This window comes from Anguilla rostrata, chromosome 14 (genome assembly GCF_018555375.3).
Source record: "Anguilla rostrata isolate EN2019 chromosome 14, ASM1855537v3, whole genome shotgun sequence".
In the NCBI taxonomy this organism is placed as follows: domain Eukaryota; kingdom Metazoa; phylum Chordata; class Actinopteri; order Anguilliformes; family Anguillidae; genus Anguilla; species Anguilla rostrata.
In genome coordinates, this window is record NC_057946.1 from 30,223,078 (window position 1) to 30,248,933 (window position 25,856).

The 25,856-nt window shown below is 42.9% G+C and overlaps 1 protein-coding gene and 1 long non-coding RNA gene across 3 annotated transcripts in view; one reads left to right on the forward strand and one right to left on the reverse strand.

The window, feature by feature from the left end:
- mvb12ba (multivesicular body subunit 12Ba) overlaps positions 1-4,997 on the reverse strand; it is a 30,066-nt gene extending 25,069 nt beyond the window's left edge. The window contains exon 1 of one of the 2 annotated variants that reach the window (XM_064309486.1): positions 4,695-4,997. Coding sequence is in view for 1 of the 2 variants with exons in the window: in XM_064309485.1 (XP_064165555.1) it covers positions 4,458-4,508 (51 nt within the window). In the remaining variant the exon portion in view is untranslated. Of the gene's footprint in view, positions 1-4,457; positions 4,580-4,694 lie in introns of those variants that run through there. The other variant, XM_064309485.1, reaches the window with a different exon arrangement.
- Positions 4,487-13,218, forward strand: LOC135240158 (uncharacterized). Its single transcript, XR_010325602.1, has 3 exons — positions 4,487-4,623; positions 5,537-5,595; positions 12,871-13,218. It is a non-coding gene; the product is annotated as an uncharacterized LOC135240158 (long non-coding RNA).
- The last annotated feature ends 12,638 nt before the right edge of the window (positions 13,219-25,856 follow it).

Consider the following 25,856-nt stretch of genomic DNA (forward strand, 5'->3'; position numbering starts at 1 on the left):
AGCCACGCATTGGCGAGAGAACCCACAGATCTTGTTACAGATATCTATGCTGGCCAAAAAAAAACAAAAAAAAAAAAACACAAAAGCCAGTAGCTACTGAGGTGCTGAGACTGGAGTTAAACTTGTAGGTACTGTGGCTCTCTGAGACTGGAGTGAAACCTGTAGGTACTGTGGCTCTCTGAGACTGGAGTTAAACCTTTGCTCAGTCACAGAGCTCTTACAGGAGATCCATTCTAACCCAGAAACTGTTGTTCTCTCACAGACCTCTTACAGCAGGTCCGCTGTACATTTGTGTTCGAAAGAAAGCCTGACGAGCAACACGTTGGACAAACAACACAGGCTTGGGAACAGCCTCTGACATCACTGGCAGCAGGTGCAGCGTGGAAACGACGGGGAAAACAGACACAGGTGCGTTTGGGAGAAAGCTGTGAACGGCTGTCAACAGAGGAGCTTTAGCACGACCTGCACAGCGAGCGAGGCCTTCAGAGTACAGAGCCACTGCACAAATAAACACAGGTGTGCACGCACGCGACACGCGGCACACGTGTGCGCAGAGACGAAAACGCGCTTAGCTTACAGCGGTCCATCACCTCAAAAGATACTCACTACTCTCACTACTCTCACTACTCTCACTACTCTCACTACTCTCACTACTCTCACTACTCTCACACTCTCACACTCTCACACTCTCACACTCTCACACTCTCACACTCTCACACTCTCACACTCTCACACTCACACACTCACACACTCACACACTCACACACTCACACACTCACACACTCACACACTCACACACTCTATCCAGTCCAGCATGCCCTCATCCCGCCGCTCACACTAAAGGAAGCTCCGGCGCGCGCGGCGCTGGCTAACGCGGCGGTGCTGGGCCGAGCGACCCTTCAGAGCAGCGGCGGATTAAAATTCCTCCCGCGAGGAGACTTTTCTAAAGAGGCAGGAAGCCAAAAGAGAGTCGCTAATGCGCGGATCCGGTCAGAACCGGAGCGGGACACACAGAGACAACCGGGGACCGCGTCACAAAGCAGGCCCGGCCGCGGGCAGGGGGCAGGCGGACTGGGGAAGACTGCGTTGGTGTGGAGACCGCTTCACCGTTCAAAAAGCAAATGGCCGCACTGGCAACCTTCCGCATTAACGCTATACTTTTTACTGCCCATCTATACTGTATGAGACAAAAGGAATCATGAATATGTGGCTCTTTATTAAAAGATGACCAAAAATAAAGGGTTTTTTCCCCTAGAAATATGATTTTTTCCCTTTGGTTGCTGACACTTTCGTTTTGTTCAGAAATCACCGTTTTATTTAACAGTAAAGATATCGGTGTCAGAATTTGATACCATTTTTTATGTAAAGACAATAGAAGGATTTAAAAATACTGTCACGCTCAGAAACTCTGGGTTTATGAATCATTAAAAAATGAGTTATTCTCAATTTGTTTATGATAGGCAAAAATAAAGAATAAAGTCATACAAGACTTTTTGTTTAAAACAGTATTAATGCAGGAATTAATTAAGCAACAGTTCAAGAGGACCGTTACGTTAAGGAATGACCGTGAAGATGGCTGCTTGCGTCCTCGGGGCGGTTTGAAAGCGCGAGAGCTCCGTGCAGGAGCGGCCGACCGTTTGGACAGGGCCCCCGCGGCCTGCTGTGACCTGCAGGCAGAACGTCTGTTTCCTCAGGGTCACTGAACGCCGCTTCGGCCTCGCCCCAGGAAGTCGGCCTTCGACAGACTCGGAAAACAGAGGAGAACCTTCTGGGGGGGGGGGGGGGTAAAAGTCCCCCTGCTCTGCTAGCGACAAGAGGGCATGGCTTCGTCGAGTCCAAAACAAATGAAGCCGAACTATTATCGGCATCCAGCTCGTGGCCGATTGGCTCGTGCCAGCGATTGACAGGACGTGCTAGCTCCGCCCATTCAGGCGTTTGCAGAAGCCTGATTCCCATCTCAACTCTCTCTTGCCAAATGGACCCAAATGTACCGCAAAACATATGCTACATCAGCGTGTCCAATCAGGGTGCAGTTTACATCAGCTGCAGTGCGTTTTCAAATAAGGCATTCTGAATGACTAACGCACGTAATTAGCTAAGTGCTAAAGCTGTTGTGACCTTAGGAGGGGGTGAAATTGAGCACTCCCTTAAGGCTTACTGTGGGCTCAGAGTGCAATTGGGCACGGTAAAGGGACACCTGCACCTATCCATTCTACCTGGGTTACCAGTCTTCCCGGGAGTCTGTTAGAATGACAAGTCATCAGGCATTGCCTTGATGAAGACCTGAAGACAAAATGCTGAAACACACATTTTTAAACCATTTTTGCCAAGACTAGCAAGTATTTCTACATAGCAACATTTTTTTCCCGACCAGACCATCTGTTGATCATCTTGAACGTTTTTTCCAGTGCAATGTGAATACCCCATAGGCTAATACCATGTGACCACTTTCAAGATTGCTACACCAAAGTAGTACAGTGTATCTGCAGTACTTTCCAGCTGACTGCTTAAAACTACTGAAGATAAACTATCTACATAGGTAAACAATTTTGAAAACAAATAGTTAAACAACAACATATGCCTTTTGAGGACACACGAAAATGACAAGGAGAAATCCAACTGAGCCCTAAACTCTAGAGCACTCCAGAAACGCATCTGCCCGCGTGCTTAACGTGTTATACAAGCAAGGATTTTCATTTATTAACCAGATGCAAACTACAGACCTGTTTTTTTGCCTTCGATTCCACAGCGAGTTCCCTCTCCCTGGAAGAGCTTCCCGGCAGTTTCACTGCAGCGTTGACTTCAGTAAACGCTTGGTTATGTCCTTCACGCTAAACAGTTAGCATATCCATTACAATTATGTTTATTGAATTGACGGATTCGTTGCGGTAGCTTTCTTCTTTCTTTTCAGGCGATGACCGAGGCTTATTGAATAAACGCAGGGTATGTCAACTCGCTTGCGGAGAGACAATCCCCTCTTTCTGCCGTTCGCTTTGCGCACTAATAAGTGCCGATGTCCCCTTAAGTGAAGCCTGTCGGCTGAAAGCGGTCTTTCATTTGGACATTCTGAATGCAGCAATGAGGGCATGCAGGCTCACTCATCCCGGAATCCTGTAAATCCTTAAAAAAAATTCCAGCCCGTGTCCTAGGCAACTGTAAACTCTGCAGTACTTAAAGTGAACTTTGCACGAGTGCCCTCTCATTTCCTGTAGCCTCAAAATGAGGAACAGCTTACAATCACCGACACACCCTCCAACGTGAAATGCCCATCACTTTTCAACAGGCACCATCACTTAAAACAAAACGACCATTTGACACTAATCTGTGGATTGTTCATTCTCTGCAAATCCTTACCGCAATAGTCTCCAAACTTATACCCAAGGTTTTATTTACCCTGTTGAAGATACCAGGGTTGGGGCTGAACAGAGCACTCCCATGCACACAACACATTCCATGCCAGGTAGAACTTGTTGACAAAACACAGCCAAAGTTACACTTCCAAAGGCATGAAACACAGATGTGAAGCATATGTTTCCTGAGACCATAAGCTGTAAAGACTCACCACCGCTGCCAACTACTATTTACCTCAGTCTATCTACCTAGTTAGTTACTCCAGCTAATCAACTCTCGCTTCTTATCAACGAATAAACTAGCAAGATTACGTCAGTTAGTTGGATACTCAACTGGTTACCCAACTATATCCACAAAATATGTTTTCGGTGTTACGGAGCAAGAAAAAAATATTAAGAACAACTAGCAACAGATCAATAGGCTTAGTAAATCAGCTAAGGAACTAAAACGACTCTACAAGCTAACAAGCCTGCTCGCTAGACATACATCAACTGCATGTTTAGCGTTCATTGCAAATTGCTTACACTACTTGGTTAACTTACCTAGTCAATCTACCGATCAGACATTTCGCTGTGTCAATTTGGCATGCACTACATCATAAAAACAGCAAACAATCCAAATAAACAAGCGTAATAAAACTGTCCAACGAACTTTAAAACGGCGAAGGTAACGCTAGCTAGAAACACTTGTTAGGCAAAGCTTGATTGTTGACTGCCAATCATAAAAGCTGTTTGGTCGCAGTCTTACAAACACTCCCTTTAACTTGGCTAGCTAATGTTCATGTTCATTCAATGAATATCAAAACCATAAAACGCATGATAACCAGGCCATCAGCAGCACGCTACCAAATTTAAAAACCATTAACGATCTAGCTAGAAGACTAGTGAGTAATTGGCTAGCTAATCGGCAACTGCGGAGAAATTACTTGGCTAGCATGTGTTAGCATTCCACAACGTTAGCATTGGACAAGAAGAATAAAACAAAAAAATTAAATGTTAAAACCGCAGGCTCCCCCAAACATCCTAAAACACACATATTCAAATCCAACAGTCTCGTTTAATATTTAATTAATTACGAGTTTTTTTAATGTATCCCAACCACTTAACTGTTGCTCGAAGCACTTCGTCCTTCCTTCTCAGACAAAAGCAGCTTTTCATGACCAGAGTAGCCGCGACAATGGAGGCCTCGGACTCGCTTAGAGGCCGCAGCGGACAGAAGCGACAAGGACGGCGGCCTGTAGGGGAAGTCAAGTTACGCTACAGGAGATACAGGGTAAGCAGGGAGGTAGCAGCGGGGAAAAGCAGTGCACTAGCCAGCCAGCTAACTGAGCATCAGTTCCTTACCCAGTGAAGTCAAAAATGTAATTTCACAAGAACAAGCTCTGCTTATTTAACGGACCCCTCGCGTCTCGTCTTATCTCCTCCTTTCCCACAGTCACAGCCGCAGGCTCCACATCTCTTCTTCAATTCCTACGTTTGACTCTATTTACAGACCATTTGGGTCGCTCGCTGGTCGGCAATTAACGCGATTCCGAATGTGACATTTGGGCATCCGAGCAACATAAGCTTGTTGAAAGAGAGAGACCTCTATGGTGTATTATCGGAATTACGGCCTTCTTGTGTCGCTTCCACAGAAATCATGGTTGATTAGCGGTGTGGGGCTCCTACGTCAGCGAATATGTTTTGGTGTGTTGAAACAGGAAAAAAACAAAAACAACAAAAACAGACGTCGCAATATTAACCACAGACGAGAAAATCGAATACAAATTTTAAGAATGACACTGTGGTACCATAATACTACTTCTAATAACGAATACAAATAAATAAATAAATAAATAAATAATACCTCCACTTAAATATAAGGCAAATGTTTAATTTAGATCGACAAAGAAAACCCTGTGTTGATTTTTTCGCTCCTCACTTAGTCCAACAGTGAGAAGCTGGATCATGTTTTGCCTCCTCTCTTAGTATGCCTAGGCAATTAATTTGCAGATACAGACACATACACATGGTGTACGTACAAATATATACGCGCACACATGCATGTATGCACACACTAATATATGCATACACCCAATTCTCAACAAGAATCATGCTGACAGTTTTTTGCAAGGATAACTACCCCCCCCCCCCAAATAAAAAGTTTTTTTATTATTGTTCATGTTCAACTCTTTTTTTTATAACAGCCATGCTATATGCTGACATCACTCCAGCCACAGATGACAGATAGCCACGACGTCATAATGTAAGTGATATGTGCTCCCCACCCAGCATTAACAGAGTCTCTCATTCGCCAATGCCCTGCTCTTAACAGTTCCACCTGTGAAAATAACAGCCTGCTTGTGAAAAAGAATGTTAAATATCCAGTGTCCTTTGAGGCTGTATTCCTTTTTAGTATTTTAAAACAATTTTATTCTTTCCTGTCTTTGGGGTGTGTGCTATTTATTTACTTTTGAGTATGTGATTTAACTTGGCTGCGACCAAATTGCCCCTTGGGTAAAATAACGATCGATGGACTGGTTGATTGATTTATTGGTTGATTGATTGCTACTTCAGAGTATTCACCCAAGGCCTATACATCATGAATGAGGATTCTCCATCTTCATTGTTAGAAACGTAAGCATCTGTTACGACGTGCAATCACCTAGTTAATCTGAGGGAAAGGGAGCATGCTATTTTAGAGCATTTAGACAGGACCTGAAAGTATTTCAGGGACCCACTGTAAAGTCGGGACCCCCCCTCCTCCCCTCTTTCCCTCCTCCCCTCCTTCCCACGCTCCACCCTGTCCCAGAACCCAGAAAACACCGGGCCACTCTGACCGACCGGCGACCGCCTCCCGGCTCCGGCTCCTCTCGGCTCACTCGTCTGTGAAACGCCACCATCTGGCGCTCCGTCCGGACGTCCTAATTTCCCCTAAATTACATTAGCGAAGCAATTAGCCTCTGCGGCGGCAAGCAAAGAGCAACAAGCTTTTTAAACCCAGGGAGGGAGTCATCAGTAATCACGATCAGCACTGAGCACCGCGTGCGTGTGCCCACTCCGCTGGCAGGAGGTAAACTGTGGCCTAACAATGGCCAGTCTGATACGGACTCTTCAAGCTGTTATTCTTGGCTGCCACTGTGACGCCTTAGTGAACTAATCAACTAATCATGGTCTTCAATCAAAACCTTGATGAGTTGAAATAGGTATTTAAGAAGAAGAAAAAAAAGGAAAACCATGCCTCACAGCTCTATGGTAAATTACAGTATCTGTCATGCAGCAGCAATCACACAAAAGTTTTAAGGCACAAATTCCATACTATTCATGTGCCTGACTGGTGTGGATTCTTTCTGGTTTTTTCCTCTCTCCTCTTCACTCCATCTCTCTCCCTTAAAAAAACAGTTTGAATTAAAAAAAAGAAATAACATGGCTCCCAAATATATATTTATTAATTTATGTCAACTTTTTCCCGCTAATTTTATGGAAAGCCCAATTGAAATTGTATTACTGTCCCATCCCAAAATCATCCTCTAGATTAGTTATAGATCGCTGTTTTCTACCACCAGGGGGCAGCATCGACACAACAAATAAAGCTAGAGCTCATGCCAGTGATTTGGGTCTCAAGTTACCTCCTTTGATATAATTGAGGTCTAAGGCCTTGGACAGGAGCACAAATTGGCTGGTATATTAAAGCATATAAGGATTTACATAAGAGGATGTAAAACTGAATCTGGAGCCTCTCCTAGCATACAAGCTGCCCACGGTACAAAAACACAAAGGACAGACAGCATGTAGAGGGGTAATGTCTAATTACTTTTAGATGAATTTTTAAAAAATGACTCATAATGAGGAAGGAATTATCATAGGCAATTATACAACCAAATTTGGGAACCTCTATAGTTTTGAACAATTATTTATAGCACACAAAGATTCAATTAAGTACGAAACACAAAGTAAAGTCATCAAATTGTTGAAAAGCAAAACAGTGATATTATCGATTGTTTAAACTGAAGAGAAAAGAAAGGAAAAGGGGATGCAAAAGATTTGCATTCTCTTCAACCGACCCAGTCAGCCCCGACCCAGTCAGCCTTCAACGAATGCGTTTCGGGAATCACTTTGCGATGACGAACTAATCTATCCGATCGTGACACCAGACGGGCTTCTCGCCATCATTACTACACGTCTCATTGCGTTAGGCTCTGCGGCTTTCACAGCCGTGCCAGGAGCGCGCGACGGGAAGCCTCGAAAGCGGCGGTCTGCAGTTCGTCGCCGTGGGACGCCAGCGCAGTGACAGAAAGCTGATGGATGTAGGGGGGTTTCCCAGTCCAGCCCTGTTATTTCAATTCCCTCTGTCATGTCTCCTGACCTCACTGCACATCCGTTGTTCAGCTGTTTTAGTTCTTCACAATCAGGTTGTTAAACTATCCCCCGGTCTCCTGATAAAAAGTGATTTATGAGCGATGCTTAATTTGCACCAATCACTTTAAGATCTGTTACAAAGCCTCTTCCATTCTGACATGTGTTCCTTCCTTCTCTGTCGCTGTGCAATGATCTCCCGACTGGGCAAGTCTTATTCTTCCCCCACTTTGTTCTGCTCTAGTTCTTGTTCTTGTATCTGGGTATGATTTTAAATAAGACACACACTCCTCCCTCTTGTTTTCGTTTTTTGATTCACTCACCCCCACACACACGTGCAAACGCTTTTTCTGTATCTATCCATCATCTAATTATCTTGGCTGGGGAATGGAAGAGGGAGCTGGTGCCTATGCCAGCATGCATTGCGTGAGGGGCAGGAATACATCCTGGACATGTCACCAATCCATCACAGGGCACACATACCCTTCACTCACACACTCATAACTATAGGCAATTTAGATTGTCCGATTAACCTAACCTGTATGTCTTTGGATTGTGGGAGGAATCCCATGCATGTGGGAGAACACATAAACTCCACGCAGAAGGGTCTAAGATTAGAACTGGGGACCTTCATGCCGTGAAGTGACAGTGCAATCCACTGCAATTTCTGTTTTACCTTTCTCATGTTTCCATTGTCCTAATGCTGTAACAGCACACTGAAACAGACTTAAGGAATGCAAAGTGTGCCCGAAACTGGCCCTGAACACACATGACCACTGTGATTCCAGACCAGCCTGGCACCTCCATACAGCTCCAGCAATGTAGAGTTCGTTCAACTTTCCTCACGTGTTGAGTCCATAAAGACCCAAGAATAAATGAGGACAAGAACGGGCCATTCAGCCCATCTATAGGGTCCCCATTTACCAGACTAGAGCACCCAGCACTGCCTCCACCCTGGAACGGAACACCATCTGGGCTTCCGCCTCTACTAAATGACTGGTGAAGCTATTCCGCACAACTCCCCGTGTTCTGTTAAAAGAACTGGTTGTGTAGCCAGATATTTGCCATCTGCTAACAAGGAAGGGCACTTACCTGCTCACCGGAAAAACATGAAGCAGGTCAGGGGAAGACAGTTGCGTGGCACGGTGACATTTTACCTGTGGCAGGGGGCGGGTGAGGGTGCGCCATTTACAGATGCTGCTGATTAATGATGCCATTAACGTCGATGCAAACCACAAACACCAGGCTATTTCATGGCTGTTATGAATCAAGACACCATGACACGCACCTGCAACCTTAAGCAGATTCCTACTTGAGGAGAAAGGGGGAAAAACGAGGTTGTGGTGGTAAAAATCACGACACGTGCCAATCACACAATACTTGGAATATCAGGGGATGTTCTCTCCAAAATGAAGGCGTCTACGCAGTAATCATAAAGTACATAAATAAAAGTAACTTTGTTGCAAAACTTAAACTTTCATTTTATCGAATACCTCCAAAATGGGAGGTGTTAAACCCTGAAAGCAGCTCCTCACGTTCTCACTTCAGAGGTGCGAACGCTGCCGCCGAACTTCCATGAAGCCGCGTCGGTCGCGCCCGCGTGCCGCCTACTCTTAACGTTGTTTTTCCGACATACGGCACGATGGCGGTGGCAGTAGGAGACGCCTGTTCAGCCTGCCAGAATTTCAATTCATATGTACACATCTATTTTTAAATGCCTACACGAAAATAATTAAGCTGTGAAATTTACACCTCGACGTGTTCAATACAGATTGAAGCATTTCAATGTAATTAAATAAGAAATACATACATTTTGTTCTGCACAGCAATTGAAAGAGCCATAATGGTCTTCCGTGTTGCTAGAATAAGATAATCACATCCGCTTTTCTGTGTATTGTCCTGCATTTGTTGTTCATAAATATTCTAAATGGATATATTCATATATACATTAAACCTACTGTTAAATAATGATTTGAGGTACACATCCTGTGTACTCCCAAACATATGCATCCAGAAGAGCACACTGTACTATGTATATGAGTCTTCAAGCACAAAACATCGCTCGTTTTGTGAATTATGGAGCTAGGAAATAATTTTATGTGGCATTTTCTGAGTTATTTACATTTCATTACAGTCTTTGTTTGGGGATTGTTTTCTCTCTGAGATTGGAGACATTATTGCTGTCGTGCATTAACATTTTCCATTCCATAGACCCTACAGCAGCTCCGTGATATTTATTCCGGTAGTTTTATTCCATTCAATTTAATTTCACCCCAGTGAATCCCATACAATTGAATTCCCATTCTTGCATTGCTCTACAGTACCTCCAGAGAACAGTATTGAAGCTAATCCCATGGGAGCTAGGCTAGGTCCTGTCTCTAGCCCAGACCAATAAACAGTATACAAATAATTAATGCACTACTGTTCACATCATGGCGCGTAAGTTAATATATATACACAAAATATTATTTCCAATGTCAGAATTGTAATAGTATATGAAAGAAATATATTTAAAACATTGTCTTCTATATGCAAGTAGTGAACAAAATGGCAACAATTTTCTAGCAATTAAGGCTTCTGGTGTTCTACGATGTCATGGGGGCACATTTTCCCGTTCATAATTTGGTGTGCCCATACCTTTAAGGCAGGGTGGATGCAGAGTTGTAAAATCCAGGTTCAGAAAGTAGGTGTCCTCCCCAGTATTTTGTTCCAATCACCTGGATTTGCCAATAAGCACTATTCTTCAGCCAGGAGGCAGAACTAATTAGTGAAATCAGCTGGCTGAGTTAATGGGTAGATGGCAGGACTTTTACTTTCTGACCCCTGGACTTTCCACCTCTGGGTAGATGTCAATCATGACTTAATGGTACCGTGTAATTGTCTTTACTCAATATTAAAACACTTATTTCTTGGAGAGCATGAGTAGTCACCCAATGGTTGGGGACACTTAGCTCTGCTCAGTCTAATATCCAATAACAATAAAAAACTACTCTTCACATCAGTGTCTATAAGTGATAATATAACCATTATCATTTTCCATGTTATTATCCACAGGTAAAGAGATTGATGTGAAAAATTTAGTCTCCTATGGTTCATGATGCATAGGATCCCCCCCCCCCCCACCTCATGCTGAAGTCTGAACTGGAATGTGGAATGGAAAATGTGCTAGTTACCTTTTGTCACAGAGGAAAAATGAAAATTTGGAACAAAAATTAATTCATTCACAGAACCCTTTTTTCCCCCCAAATGTCAGCCCGCTGTCTTTAGTCAGACATTAGCAGGATTTAAGGAGAGGGTGCAGAACTGTAATGTTGAGCCCGACTCACGCATTCACATAATTTCAGAGGGCAATTAAAGGGATCCTAGAGGAGGCTTTTTTCCCTAAAATCTCTCTCTTATTATTCCCTCTCTTTCACACACATTCTCTCTCACAATATCACCTTTTCTCTCAATTTAATTCAATTCAGCTAAAAGACATACTCGCAGATGTCATAATAAAGCTGAAAAGTACCTGTAACAACTATATTGTATTTCTCTTTTTCACTTCACTGGCTTCCCCTTCAAAGTCATTGCCAAAGAACCCCTCCCAAAATAAACATCTCTTTTTTGCGCACTTTCTCTGATTTCCTCTTTCCTCCAAAAGCTACGATAGTGTGCCTCTCTGCTCCTTGCTGATCATTAGCAGAAAAACGAAAGATTCTCATAACTCTGAACTCCTTTCTCCTCTTTTCATACACCTTACCTCCTCCTGCTGTCTGCCTGTTGCTTTTAGAACTGATTTTAAGGTACTTGTGAATACCTTTGTGCCATTATGTGGTCTAGCCCCTCTACAGGTATCTGAGCTTGATAAATCTGCTGGAAGCAGACACACACACACACAAACTGGAACAGATACACACACGTACTCAAACAAGCACACCCGCACACATACACACACAGATACATATAACACATGCGCACATCCATAGCCGTGTTCACATACATTCCCACAATGCCCTCTCAGCAAAGCTGTGCATCGCCTGCAGCCTTTGTTTCATTATGTTCGCTGAATTAATGGGAACAGCCTTTCGAAAGAATAGATAGGAAAATGTGTGCTTTGCATTTATTAAAAAGTGAGCCCTATAAAGGTTACAGGCAGCCATTGTAGCAGTACGATCTGTGAAATGTAATTAAAGACAGAGAGTGGGAGAACAGGAGATAAAGCAGCTTCTTCCAGTAACACTTAGCCTCTCCGCCCAAAAGTACAGTGCTCTCTCTGAACTAATTTAGCATGACATATTACATTTCTGCCTCAGCTATCTCCAGACTGACTACCTGCAGATTGCACAGGCTTTTGGAACAAATAAAATAATTTACACTGCAGACAAACTCCCGCTCAAAAGCTATGTGATTAATTAGTTTTTAGTAAAAATGGAAGACATGGCATCACACATTGTGCCCATACTCCAATCACTGACTTTATTGAGCAAATGCATATTTTGCCATAAAAAAGATGCATTTGATTGTCTTACTTTGGCAGGTATAATGGATATTTATGATAACAGACTTGGTTTACTTTGGGTAAGATAATGAAATTTTAGGATAACAAATTTGATTGTCTTTGGATAAATTATGAAACTTCAGGCCAACCAATTTAGTTTGCATAATTCGTTATCATAAAGAGTAAGATAGTGACACTTTAGGATAATGAATTGGGCTTCCTTGGGTAAAGTAATGAACAGGGTAATGAATTTGGTTTGCTTCTGTTCATTTGATGGCAAGCTAATGAATCTAAAGGCAGTGTGCCAGGATGCAGGGTTGAGGAATTTTATTTCTTCATTTGCAGAACTGATAATGGTGAGGAGATCAAAGGAATGGAAACATGGTGTGCAGAATGACAGTAAACTTAATATTAATGATTGACTTCCTTAGACAGAATCTCTTCCGGGTCAAAGTTCAGTTGTGGCACTCAAACAGAGGAATGAGACATGCCTCCCTCCAGGGCTGCAGATAAGCTACAGTCTGGAAAATAGAAAATACCACAATATATTATCAGAATAAGAAAAAAGCAACTGAAAACTATTGCACATAATGACTTGTATGTTTGTCTCTATGTGAAGTGTTTCCATATCTTTATAATATATTTTATCATTCTTCCACTACTTAAAATCATCACTTTATTTAAAACGAATCTCCGCTCGTGCAGGGGGACGACGGAAGAGCTGAACACCCTGCGAACTCCGCCACATTTTCCGCAAAGAGAATTCTTACACCTCTTTAACGACCGTCTTTGGTGTGAGACCCCCGAGGAAGACTCAAAGCTGAGCGCAGGACCGCAGGACGAAGCCAGATTACTGAACGTGGGCTTGTTAGGCGATCCCCGGTGATGGAGTGCACATTACACGCCCTGATCCTTCTTAAATGCCAACCAGAGTTTCCGGAACATTCCGAAACATTCCAGAGCCAGAGCTGGGTGGCAAGCACAGAGTGACTCCACAAGGCCCGTTAATACCAGGAGAAGCGCATGGGTTTCACACAAAGAGAAAGAGAGGGACAGAAGAGGGGTGGGGGGGTGGGGTGGGGAGAGGGGCGATTAATTTGCCCAGAGTCCATCTCGTCCCACAGATTGCGAACTTGTGAATATGTTCTAAGATAATTAGCCTGCCTCCCTGTCTGCTCCCTCATCATTCTGGGTAATTAATGTCGAGGAAGACTCCCTCCTGATGGCTGGCATTACTCATGTACCGAGAACATTTTCCGCGGGTGAAATCATTTACATTTAACATAGACAGTCTGTTTGTGCAGTTTACATCGCATGGGGGGCAATTTATTTTGGCTTGGTTTGAGCTTGCCTGGTTTAGTCAGGGTCAGTTTGAATCCTTTTTAATTCAAACATCTGCTGTCAGCAAAGGATTGAGACTGTCAATGTGTCCTTCATCTCATTTTTTACTTTGTAGAAGAAATATGACTTGTTCTTCAGGTCGGTAACAATACACAGCATTACACGCAGATTCAATCAACATCCTGCAGTTCAATTTACAAATAAATGCAATTCTCTTCATTACTTTATTTCTCTTTCTTTTAACCGAGGAGTTCCACTGTGATGTACAATCTGTGTTATAAGGGAGATCCAGAAAAAAGGGAAGCTCAATAAAAATAAGAACTATTTAATTACAAGCACTGTACCAGTTGGTATACACTGCGTGTCAATCAAACATGGCTGTGGCCTGAATTTTCCTTTCAGTATTAATCTTTAACTTTGGCTTATAAACACAAGTGTTTTTGGCATTAAAACATCTAGTGTCTTGTGTATGGAATTTGACTGTTGCTCCATACAGAACAATTTTGAAGTAATATGCTTTTTTCCCCATTTTTTTTAGTTTTTAGCTGCTTTTTGAGTGTAAATAAATGGGTAAAACCACTTGCTGATGAAATCACATGAAAATAGAACAGGGCAGCAGAACTTTCCGAGCTGCAGAGAAACTGGTTTTCTGAGGAAACTTTACAAAGTGCGTCTGCAGCTCAGAGACACCGTAGAGATAAACACAGCCGCTGTAACTGCAGGATAAAATATTTCTTCACAAACTGTTCGGTTCACATTCCTGCACCATGTCCGTATGCCACACTGACATATGCATTACAGTCATTGTGTTTACTTTCCCTGTATGCGTGAAAGCACATGTGTTTTCGTGTGTTTTTGTGGTGCAAAAACATAAAGAGATTCCCATCTACATAACAAAAGTAATATTCACCAGAGATGCGTATTAAAATCAACGCCTGATTTGCATCCACAAATTCATTAGCCTACTCCCAAAATGCATTATTCATTACTCAGTGTAAATAATGGATGCCTGGTTCCATAGTAAATTAACCCTTTGCCTCTGTGAGACCACAGGAGTCATTACTTTGAAAGGCAATTATGTCATTTAATTAATGCGGTAATTAATACAGTAATTAGCCACTGCTGAGCCATCTTAATTAAAGAGGCCGAGGGACCTTTATGTCCGTTTTAACTCTGTTTGCTTTTCAGGTACTAAAAACATTAGGTGTAAAATAATTGGATCGGGGGGAGTGTGGGTTTTCATGATATGTGCTCAGGTTATGTTTATTAATCATCTGGAAATAAATTGTACCACAAATATGCAACTTCACCTGCATAGCACCACATTTATGCAGTATTTCACACCAATATTATGAGGCAAATTAGATATAATATTATCATATTATATATTATTATATAATATTATTAAGAAAATTGTAATAAATGAATTATTAAGAGTCCATAACAGGGAAGATGAAAGAAAAGAATAACACAATTTTTCTTGCCTTTGGTAGCTACATCATTAGAAAAGGAAAACATTTAAAGAATTTTTTAAAAATGTATTGTAATATTTTAAGTTTAACCCCTTCACCCCCACCCAGATAAGAATGACATGGTGATAAGCTACAAAGAGCATGTTTCACTTTGATGTGTTAGCCTCTTCATCATTCGGACCAGACCACTGAATTATAAATCTTAAGGATGTGCCTTTTTAAGTTGGAGAAACATGGTGAAGATGAATAAGCCAGATCATGTATGCTGCTTATTTCAATCAAAGTTGAAAGAAGGAATACATAGTCACTACTTGCAAAATAATTGCATTTATTTATTTATTTAATTATTATTGAATTATTATTAATTCATTATTTTATTTTTTTGAGGGGTGGGGGGGGGGGGGGGGCACATACCTGCAGGCCTCTTAGTCCCTTCATTATCAGGTCCACAATATGCTTAATTTCTTTGTGAAATGTACACACTTTCTCAAACAGAGACGCCCAACGCAACAAACTAGTTTCCACTTGGCTTTAAGTTTATGATTGGAGTTTGAGTTGCTTTCTGCTGGGCTGTCAAACAAAGTTAAGACAAGGAGTACATGATGATAATAGCTGTTTTACACTTCCTCATGCAATTCAAACCAAACATTATAAATCAAGTTTAGGCCATGTGACTGAAATGTCCATCGTATTACAGTAATTTTGTGGCCAGTTAAGCATTTTGTGGGTCGATGTAGAGGATGGGATTATTATTGTTTGGAAAGATCCATTGCCTGGCAAGTCTGAGCATCCTATGGAGGGGGTAATACCAGGTTGCCCCAAAATATCTTTGTACTTGCAGGAAGTTAATGATTCCACTGACCTCAGCTACAGCCACAGGACCAACTGATGCGAAACAACCATCACTTTGGATGCTCAGATTTGATTGCTTCTGTCTTAACGACTGCATCTGCATATAATGGCTGCTTTTAAGCTTAAACACCATCATAAGAAGGACTTTTACAAAGAGCCTTCAGATGGTGTTTCTGAGCCTCATGTCTGGGTTCTTGACCCATAGGCCATTAATGAGAGTTAATGGCCTTGCAGGGAAGTGATCATTTATGTCAGGATAAATGAAGAGGAAGTAATGGATTTTTCTCAAAAAAAAATTCCATCTCTGCTTACGTGGAGAGAAAAAAATCTAATCATTATGCTACCTTTTACAAAGGAATCCTGGACAAATTCCTCTTTGTTAAAAGTAAGTGAGGAGTGGGCATTGTAGTGTGTGAGGAGTGGGCATTGTAGTGTGTGAGGAGTGGGCATTGTAGTGTGTGAGGAGTGGGCATTGAGTTGTGTGGAGAGTGTGGGATGTTGCAGTGTGTGAGGAGTGGGCATTGCAGTGTTGGATGGAGGATGTGTAGGCATTGCAGTGTGTGAGGAGTGGGCATTGCAGTATGTGAGGAGTGGGCATTGCAGTGTGTGAGGAGTGGGCATTGCAGTGTGTGAGGAGTGGGCATTGTAGTGTGTGAGGAGTGGGCATTGTAGTGTGTGAGGAGTGGGCATTGTAGTGTGTGAGGAGTGGGCATTGTAGTGTGTGAGGAGTGGGCATTGTAGTGTGTGAGGAGTGGGCATTGTAGTGTGTGAGGAGTGGGCATTGTAGTGTGTGAGGAGTGGGCATTGCAGTGTGTGAGGAGTGGGCATTGCAGTGTGTGAGGAGTGGGCATTGCAGTGTGTGAGGAGTGGGCATTGTAGTGTTTGTAAGTCTTTCGGTCTATATAAGACTTCTGGCCAGTTCAGACGACAAATGCGAACACACAGTTTTATAAATGACACACAGCATCATTCATTCAGAACTGTTTCAGGGTTCTGTCTATAGGGTCCTGTCTGCAGCGTAGTTTTGAGATAAAGCTTCAGAATGACCAGGTCTGATGTAACAGTGCTGTTTTTTGGCTTGTTAAAGTATTTTCATCAGTTTAGTCTGTCACGTGGGGAAACTGCTGGCCCTACAGCACAGCACATAATTGTCAGATGGTTAACTGAAATAGTTATTTAAAATAATTTTCCCTTTAGTCACCAATAAAATCCCTGCAGATTACTGACAATTTTAAAAGAAGCATCCATTTTCACCAATATTCATAACAAAACTATTATATTTGGGAGTGGGGGTCATGCTCAATAATTAACGCAATATGTGACCCCAAAAGGTGGTTTAAAGCAGCCTCATGCTAACTTAATGCTATTTGTCAAACATAGCAGGTACTTTGGGTCTGTTGGCAATCTCTCTCTTGGAACACTGTTGAGGTTGAGGGGGCACGTCTCTTCCATGAAGCGCCGTCTCCCAAATTAACATCTCTCCAGGAAATGACCCTGTTAGCCCTACGACAGGAAGCCTGCGGCAGGGAAACGCTAATGCGCCGCAGGGCATTAAGGAGAGAGCCCGTCCGACACACTTTACCCCTCTGTTTGACCCCTCTTCCCTTAAAAGCATTCCTCCATTCTTCTGTAACCCCCCTCCTATCACCTCCAGGGTCCTTAAGAATGACCTAAGGCTTCAGGCCTCTCTCATCGACTTCCATTAACATCCCTTTAGGGCCAGTTGGTATTCGATCGAACCAACTGATTAAGATAATAAGAATGAAATATGTATATACATCTTATTTCTTCTTGTTCTTTTTCTTCTTATTCACAGAAAAGGCATATAGCCCTGGGCCATAGGCATCCAATCCTACAGAGAAACTCCAATTCTGGAATGAGGTACCCAGGAATTCTGAGTTTCCCACCGCTTCAGTTAGAAATTCATTATTCATATTTCCATTCTCTCCACACGTCCCCAACGTACAGGCTAAATTTACAACTAGCCCTGGCCTACCAATCCATTACAAATGAACAGTTTTGCCTGCCTTTTTTCTACCCGGTTGCCTGGCTGAGGTACCATTTTATGTTACTTTTTTAGTACGGTCATAAATGTCACTAACACAAATTGACAGATTTGCTAATGTTAGCTGCTAGCAAGCTAGTTAGCTATGTCAGTGCCATGTTGCCTTTAGCAACAACAGCCACTCTTTGCGATGAATGGTCGGCTCAAAATGTTACAACTGAGCTGAAATGTAATCTAAAGTCATCGCATCAAGAAAACAAAAACAGCTAAAAGAGAAAAGCACAGTTTACATTTTTACACTACTGTCTCGTTAAGCCCACTGCTTGCTATGCGTGGACCTTTCGATTATAAGCACAATGATAACAAAGTCAGTGTAGGTCTTCTGAGGTTGTCAGGAGTACAGCTGTTTATTTGTATGTAGTGTATTATAAGAAGTGGTAAGATGAGATATGGTATTTACCCAGATGGATAATCTTTTGTTAGGTGGGTACAAAATAGTTGCCACACTGGTTGGTAGGATGAACTGTTGGCCTCAGATAAACTCTGCCAGGATTAATTTAATGCTGAACATTTTACTGTAATTGTTCCTCCAGTCAGGCATTTGTTCCTGCAGTCAGGCATTATAAATAGACGCCCAAGCGGGCGACTTGTTTGTTCCTCCAGTCAGGCATTTTAAATAGACGCCCGAGCAGGCGACTTGTTTGTTCCTCCAGTCAGGCATTATAAATAGACGCCCGAGCGGGCATGTTGCTTCTCATCGCTCGGCGGGTGCTGCTCTCGCGCCTCGCCTGCTGTCGCACATGTTCTCTCTCTCCGCGGCTCCCAATTTTAGCGCTATATTTGCCGTGAAAGCAGCAGGTGTGTCACAGTTTACAGACAATACACAAATCGTGCAGCGATGTTCCAAAGGATGTTATCAGGCTGTAGAGGATTTAATGAAAATATTTACCTAAATAAATATTGATTAAACACTACAGGACATTCTGATTTGAAGCACCTCACTTCATGGTTCTCATACCAGACTTCAAAGAACCCTAATTATCTCTATGTCAGCTGCAACTTCACAGGTCAAACAGGTTTCTACACTCAGAGTGCTTGTGGCATCTTTATTGTTTCCAAGACAAAACAATACAAGTGTTCCCAAGGACTTAGGGCATTATGTATTCCAGCGATAAATAAAACAGCTGACAGCAAACAAGTGACTGGAAAATCAATAGTTACTGGGATCAAACAAACCTGATGTCTCTCTGAGCCTATGGATGGTAAAGACTATGTTTAAAAAAAAAAAAGGTTTCTTTAAATTTTCACAACTACTATGCAATGTTTAAACACTATTCTTTTGACTGATGATGCTTTGTGAACCAACATTCCTCAACTACAAGTGCTGTCAATCTATAACTTTTTCCACAGCAGTGTAGTGATTAGAAAAATGAGTTTATAGCTGTGTGGTTGCAGGTGCAATTCCCACTGTAGCAGTACCATTGCATCCTTATGCTATTTAACAAGAATTTTTGAAAGTGCATATCCAGCTGTATAAATTGGATTGTGCATAAAAAGAATGTTGCCCTGGATCTGAGATGTTGATCTAAAGACCTGGCATGCTGTTGTGCCTTTTATTGACTTGTTGAATAAAGTCAAGTCATTATAATATAATACCGCTGCAAGGGCAGATCTGTGTTGACAAGACTTCACATCAAGAGCTTAGAATAAAGTAGAAGAAGAGCATAAGAGAAGAAAAGAGGGGAAGGGTTGGGGGTTTGTTGAGAGGTAGAGGAAAGAGGAGAGGAGAAAAGGAATAAGGGAAAATATAAATGTTTACTTTTGATTTTGGTTCCAGCCTCATTGGCCCAGAGAGGATCGCAGAAAAGCGATCACAGGTACACATGGTCATGGTCATGGTGATATTCAGGAATAACTGCAACTTCCAACCGTTCCTCTCTGCATTTTTTTTTTTTTTTTTGCGCTTTGAGGTGAGACAAACGAGCTCGTCTAACAGCTCCCAGAATTCACGGGCAATTCCTCGCGCGCTGGGAAGTGAGCAAAAACTCTGACTGCAAATCAGCCCCCCGCGGGACTGGCTGGTCGCTCTGCTAGGACACGTTCGCTGGGAAAGCAGCCATAACCCGCGAGCCAGCGTTGTGTCGCAACGCCAGGGCGGTGTCGCTTCATCTACGCCGCGCATCCGCGGAAAAATCGGAGAGACGCAAAGGTGCCGTTTATTTCATTAAAAGAAAAAAGATTAAGCGCAAATATCATAAATTGACACTTGATGAAGACCAACCTAGTTGAAAGGCAGTCTCTGTGGTGCGGTTAATAAACTCAAAAATAAACTGTGCGCAGGGTATATTTCCTCTTTTGAAATACGTATTTTGCCCTGTAAGAGTGCTTACTTTTTGATGTTTTCCTGCATATAATAAATTGGTCAGTATCGCAGTCTGCGGGATTCCAGAAGCCCAGTGGACTCACACACTCATACCCTGTACCTCCTTAACAAGAGCTGATCAAATGTTACCTGTTTAGACCAACAGTTTTAAAGGTCAGATGATGCAGAAAACTCGCTAACTCTGAAAATTTCTGTTTTTCAGGCCTCTGTAGTGATTAAGATAAAACTATTACCGAAAACACAAACACACACAAAAAAATGAAAGAATTGTCTTCTCCAAATTCATCATTGAGGAAGGACCTCCATCAATTCACAGCTCTCTCTTTCACAATCTCTATTCTTTATACTCCAGAAAAAGGTTGGTAATTTACTGTGCAGTATTTCTGTCCTACATAGAGTCATGGCTGCATGGAATGCCTTTTTAACTGTGAAGTCGTTCAAGAGTTGAAGACCAGACTTGACAAAGCGCTGGATGAACTTTACACCAGGGGTCTCCAGTCTTACCTTTGACATTCTCTACTTTTGTAAGTCACTCTGGACAAGAGCATCTGCTAAGTGATTGTGACCTAATGCACTGATGTTCTACGGATGGTGCGGGTGCATGCATTTTGCACATGGGGCGACGTAGCTCAGGAGGTAAGACCGATTGTCTGGCAGTCGGAGGGTTGCTGGTTCAACCCCTGGCATGTCGAAGTGTCTTGAGCAAGACCTATCCAACCACTTGGCGAATGAGAGGCATCAATTGTAAAGCACTTTGGATAAAAGCGCTATATAAATGCAGTCCATTTACCATTCTAGCTCACCTCTCAACTTAATCAACCAACCATGGTCTTCAATACCTTGATCAGTTCAGTCAGTTGTTTCAGCGCAGAAGTGAACCTGGACCCAGACCAGTCATTGTGGGATAAGATCGGAGACCTCTGGTCTGAAGGACATCCAGCTCTTTGCCAAGCCTGGTCTCAACCACCAGTCTGAGGATCTCCAGTTTCACAGTCAATAAGGTATTCCATGAGAAGTGACAGTGGTATCCCAGGCAAAGGTGTTGCAGGGGACAAGCTGACAATGGCCTGTTCTCTTAACGTTGTTTCTAAGGTCCCTTCTCTTTGGGCAATTGGTGTGTGTAACCCCATTCTGACTGCTACACAAATAAAATATCTCTTCCTCTACCTCCTTTGGCACTTTCTCTTCCAGGCGATCTCAGTCACAGATCAATCTTCTAAATGTACAGCTGCCCGAGAAAGGTATCCATATAAATGGGTAGCTGTGCCGAAATACAATGGTACAGGAATTCACAGAGAAATTGTTTCTGACTTAATTTAGAATCATGATAACACAACTGTTCTCGCGATTCATACTTACTTGGTTTTAGCTGACGCTCTTATCCAGAGCGACATTAAATACATGCTATTGTCCCTTAATCTCACAATTAGTCACAGCGCTTTGCCAAATTGGTTTTCCAAATGTACCTAAAATCCATGAACACACGCAATTTAGGGCCAGTATTCCTCGTGACTGTTTATCAGTGCAGCGCATAAACCTGCAAAGTGCAAGTCATCGCCGGCACAGGTAACAGCTCGAATTCGGTAGACCCGTTGCCTGGCTTAGTCCCACATTAGCATTCTCAGGGCTCCGGTCTGAGCGCTTTCGGTGTTATAAATAACAAATCAAGGATTTTTTTTTTAAAAGCGGCGAGTCTCATATCAGCTCCCCGCAGCTAATGAGATGCAGAAAGCGCTAATGAAATGTGATTTTCGAATGACCCTGAGCTCATCAGCGCGCTCCTCTTTTAAATGAAATCGCGTCTGCGCGAACACGCGGCGGGAGAGGGAGAGGAGAGGAATGTGAGCCGGGGCGATTTCCGGCGCTCTCGCTCTTTAATTGCCCGGCCTGTCGAGCGAACGTCGGATAAAGCTTGATTGGAAATAAATTGAAAATCGCTCCCCAACGCATCTTCCAGCGTTGCGATATTAAAGGAGACTGGCAGGAGAGCCCAGGGAGAGCAGGGGGCCTGACAGGAGGGGAAATGTGATTCATTGGACATCAGTGGGATTTTTTTGTTTGTTTCGTAGCCATATTGATTTTTTTTTAAATGTATTTGATATTGTCACAGGTAAGCAGGTTAATAAATAAACTTCAGATGTAGCATTTCAATCTTATGAGAGAAATTAAGTGATTTCCTAGCAGACACATTGATGTGCAGAGTGTGTGTGTGTGTGTGTACATATGCAAATGCACTCTGATACCACATAATTTCAGCGTATTTTAAAAATAAGAATAACATTGAGGAGTATCTGCCCAAATCTGCAACAAAAAGCTTCTCTATCTTCAAAAGAGGCTTCGGGATTGCTTAGAATACTGCTAATTTCTCAGTTAAATATGGAGGTTCCTTTCCAGTCCAAGTGATGACATATTGGAGTCTGGTAGTAAAGAGGAAAGTATTGAGATGTTGCGTGAAGGAGAAAAAGGGGAACTGAAACTAACAGGCTGAGGAATTTTATCCCTGATTGGTCTTTCCGTGCTGGTGCGATGCTGCTGGGTTTGTCGGTGTTGGTTGACTCACAGTTTAATATGTAAATAGCTTGCTATTCCACCATACCCTTGCGTAGAGAGTCAACATAGACTTTGGTAAATAGAGGGATTTCAAAGGTCAGTCTCTCTTTCTCTCTGTCTCTCATACATACACACACACACAAACACACACGAACAGACACACACACACACACACACACACCATCTCATTGTCTGTTTCACACTTCTGCCTTCTCTATCGCTCTCTCTTTCTTTTTCACCCCCCCTCTCCCAGCCTGTCTCTGCCACTTCATCACTGTAAATCTGAAATTGATCTGGGGACAATCAAACAACCAGCTGTCTGATTTGAACTTCTCAACCCCAGTCGACTCCACCACTATGAAATTCTGTTCTGACTTACATTGTTGTACAGGCTCACTCTCTCTATAGTGTGTGAGACTGCACAGTACACACCCAAACACCCATATTTGAATGGGTACTGAGTAAATAATGATGTAAACAAAAATAGCTCTGGATAAGGGTGCCTGCTCTGCTAAAAAATAGTGAGATGATAAGATGTACAAAGGTATTTTGTCCCATCTGAAAAAGGGATGCATTTTTTGGAAACAGGGATAAGGGTCCAATCCCCTCATGTTGAGAGACATTCAAACAGACACACACGCACACACAGATACACACACACACACGCACAAATACACACACACACAGATACACAGACACAAACACACACACGCACACAGATACACACACATGCACACACACAGACACACACACACCACACAATACACACTACACTGGCTCTACGCCTTACAGATAAACAACACACAAGATGAGTCACACCACCACTGACGTGAGCAGATACAGACACACATTTCCACATACACAGATCAGCAAACCACAGCGCATACGATGCCACATCACCACTGCACATCACAGATACACACACACACACACATACAGATACACACACACACACACGCACAGATACACACACACACACGCACAGATACACACACACACACACACACACACAGATACACACACACACACACGCACAGATACACACGAACACACACAAACACACTATCTTCATTGGGCCTCTCCTCCTGCCCTCTCTCTGACCAGGCTGAGATTCAGACAATAGATGTGAGTCACGGCTGGGGGAGGGGGTGGGGTGTCTGCTATCTGGACCGTGAGTGATGGGGACAGGACACCACATCTATCCCCACACATAAGTCACAGATCAGCCCCACTGCGCAGTGACTGATCGGGCTCTCACATCGACCCCGACTGGTCACCCATCTCCAGCAGAGTACAAAGAGACAGCGGCCCAACACAGAATGGAGAGGGGGTGGGGGCAAATAAAGGAAAAGAGCAACGTCTGTTTAATGGCAAACGTTCAGCATGCACACGTAATTTCGGTTGTTTTCTGTGCAAAATCTAAAAGAGGCTAGCAACGCCGGTTTAGCACCACGGTGACACACAGTTGCATGCTGGGTAGGCTGTGCCTGCGCTGTGCTCACGGGACTGAAGTGCTGGAGTGAGTAGCTGCGGCTTCTTCATTACTCTTTACTGCTTATTTCATGCTACTTGAGCATCCCTGCTGTATTGAAATGTTTGGATTCTGTCACCCTCGTATTTGCCCGTACGTTTCGAACGCTTTGCATAAATTTTATATGAGGGCTGCTCCTTTAGAGCATCCTTTCAAGTCTGATCCTGTTTTTGTGTTATCTTTCCCAGTCGAAGCGATGCGCGCGCCGCCGCACGTCGTAAATGGCGTTTGCCGAACTCAATTCGTCTGGGCGCCTCTTCAGAGTCTGTTTCTCTGGGCACGAGAAACCTCCCCCTCAGAAATGCGGGAAAAGTGTTTGTTTGAGATTCATACCGAATGTTGAGGGGGAGAAAAAGAAACAAAAGCACTCGCCGCCTCATCATCGAGGCTGACGAAATTAAACGAAATTCTTTCGCTCGAGAAAAATAAATCAGAGAGTATTTGGCCTTGTGAATAAAATGGTCTCTACGTAGTTTAAATTACGATGGGGGTACTGCACATCTTGGAAGGTCAGAGGATGCAGTGATGTTCACTTTGTCTTACCAGGCCACAGCTGGAATTTACATGGCTTCAGTGTGCTTAGAAAGTACTCTAAACAGACAACGTGCTCAGCAGAAAGCTCACACACTCTTGAAAGCCTTGAAGGAGACGGGTTTTGGACACTAGATCTGTCTGACCCCCTAAACCCGTACGGTTACACTCGCGGCATCAGGTGGTCAGACCACAGAGCCAGTTCATCAGCCAGGAGCACATATCCGCAGAGTGAGCGCTAACCACAAGACCAATCCAGTAGATCTTGGATGATTAAAATCCATTGAATTTAACTGATGAATCTGCACTAGTACAGACAACTCACAGGAGAGGAGCAATCAGGACAGTACATGGGATTGGAACATTTTGTGATTGCAAAGATCTTACATTGCGCCTTGTTCATTCATTCAAGAGAAACAGCAGGCAGAGGGAGAGGAGAGAGAGAGAGAGAGAGAAATAAATAACTCTAGTGCACACCTAGCCTAGTTTAGCCTAACCCAGCACAGCCTGAGACACAACTGGCTCCCTCTCTATTCCAACAAGACCTACTGTCAGACACCAAAATGAACTTTTAGCATGTATTTAATCTGTGTGACTGTGCAACAAACATTTATATTCATTATTTATGATGCTACGACCCTTAAGTGTATAGTTTTAATGTAACTTTTAATATTTGTGTGGGAATGATATGTTTTTGGAGCTGAGACAGGCTGGTACTGCACGTAAAGGAGTGTGATATTTGGAGTGTGCCCCTCCCTGTCTGGAGTCTCACACCACCCTGGTGTAGTTTGGCTGGGAAGGAGCCTTTTCCAGTCCTGAATATTTCTTAGTTAACACTCCAGCAGGGAATAATACCGCCAAATGTATTATTTAGGAACTGAACTATTTTGTCTCTTTGTTGTGTTTGGCAAGCTTGCAGATGATTTTTTTTTGTTGTTGCTTCATTGTTCCCACTAATCGTGTCAAATGTAAATCATTTTAATTATAAGAAAAATGGTGTTTCTTCTCATTAAAGTCTCTTCACAA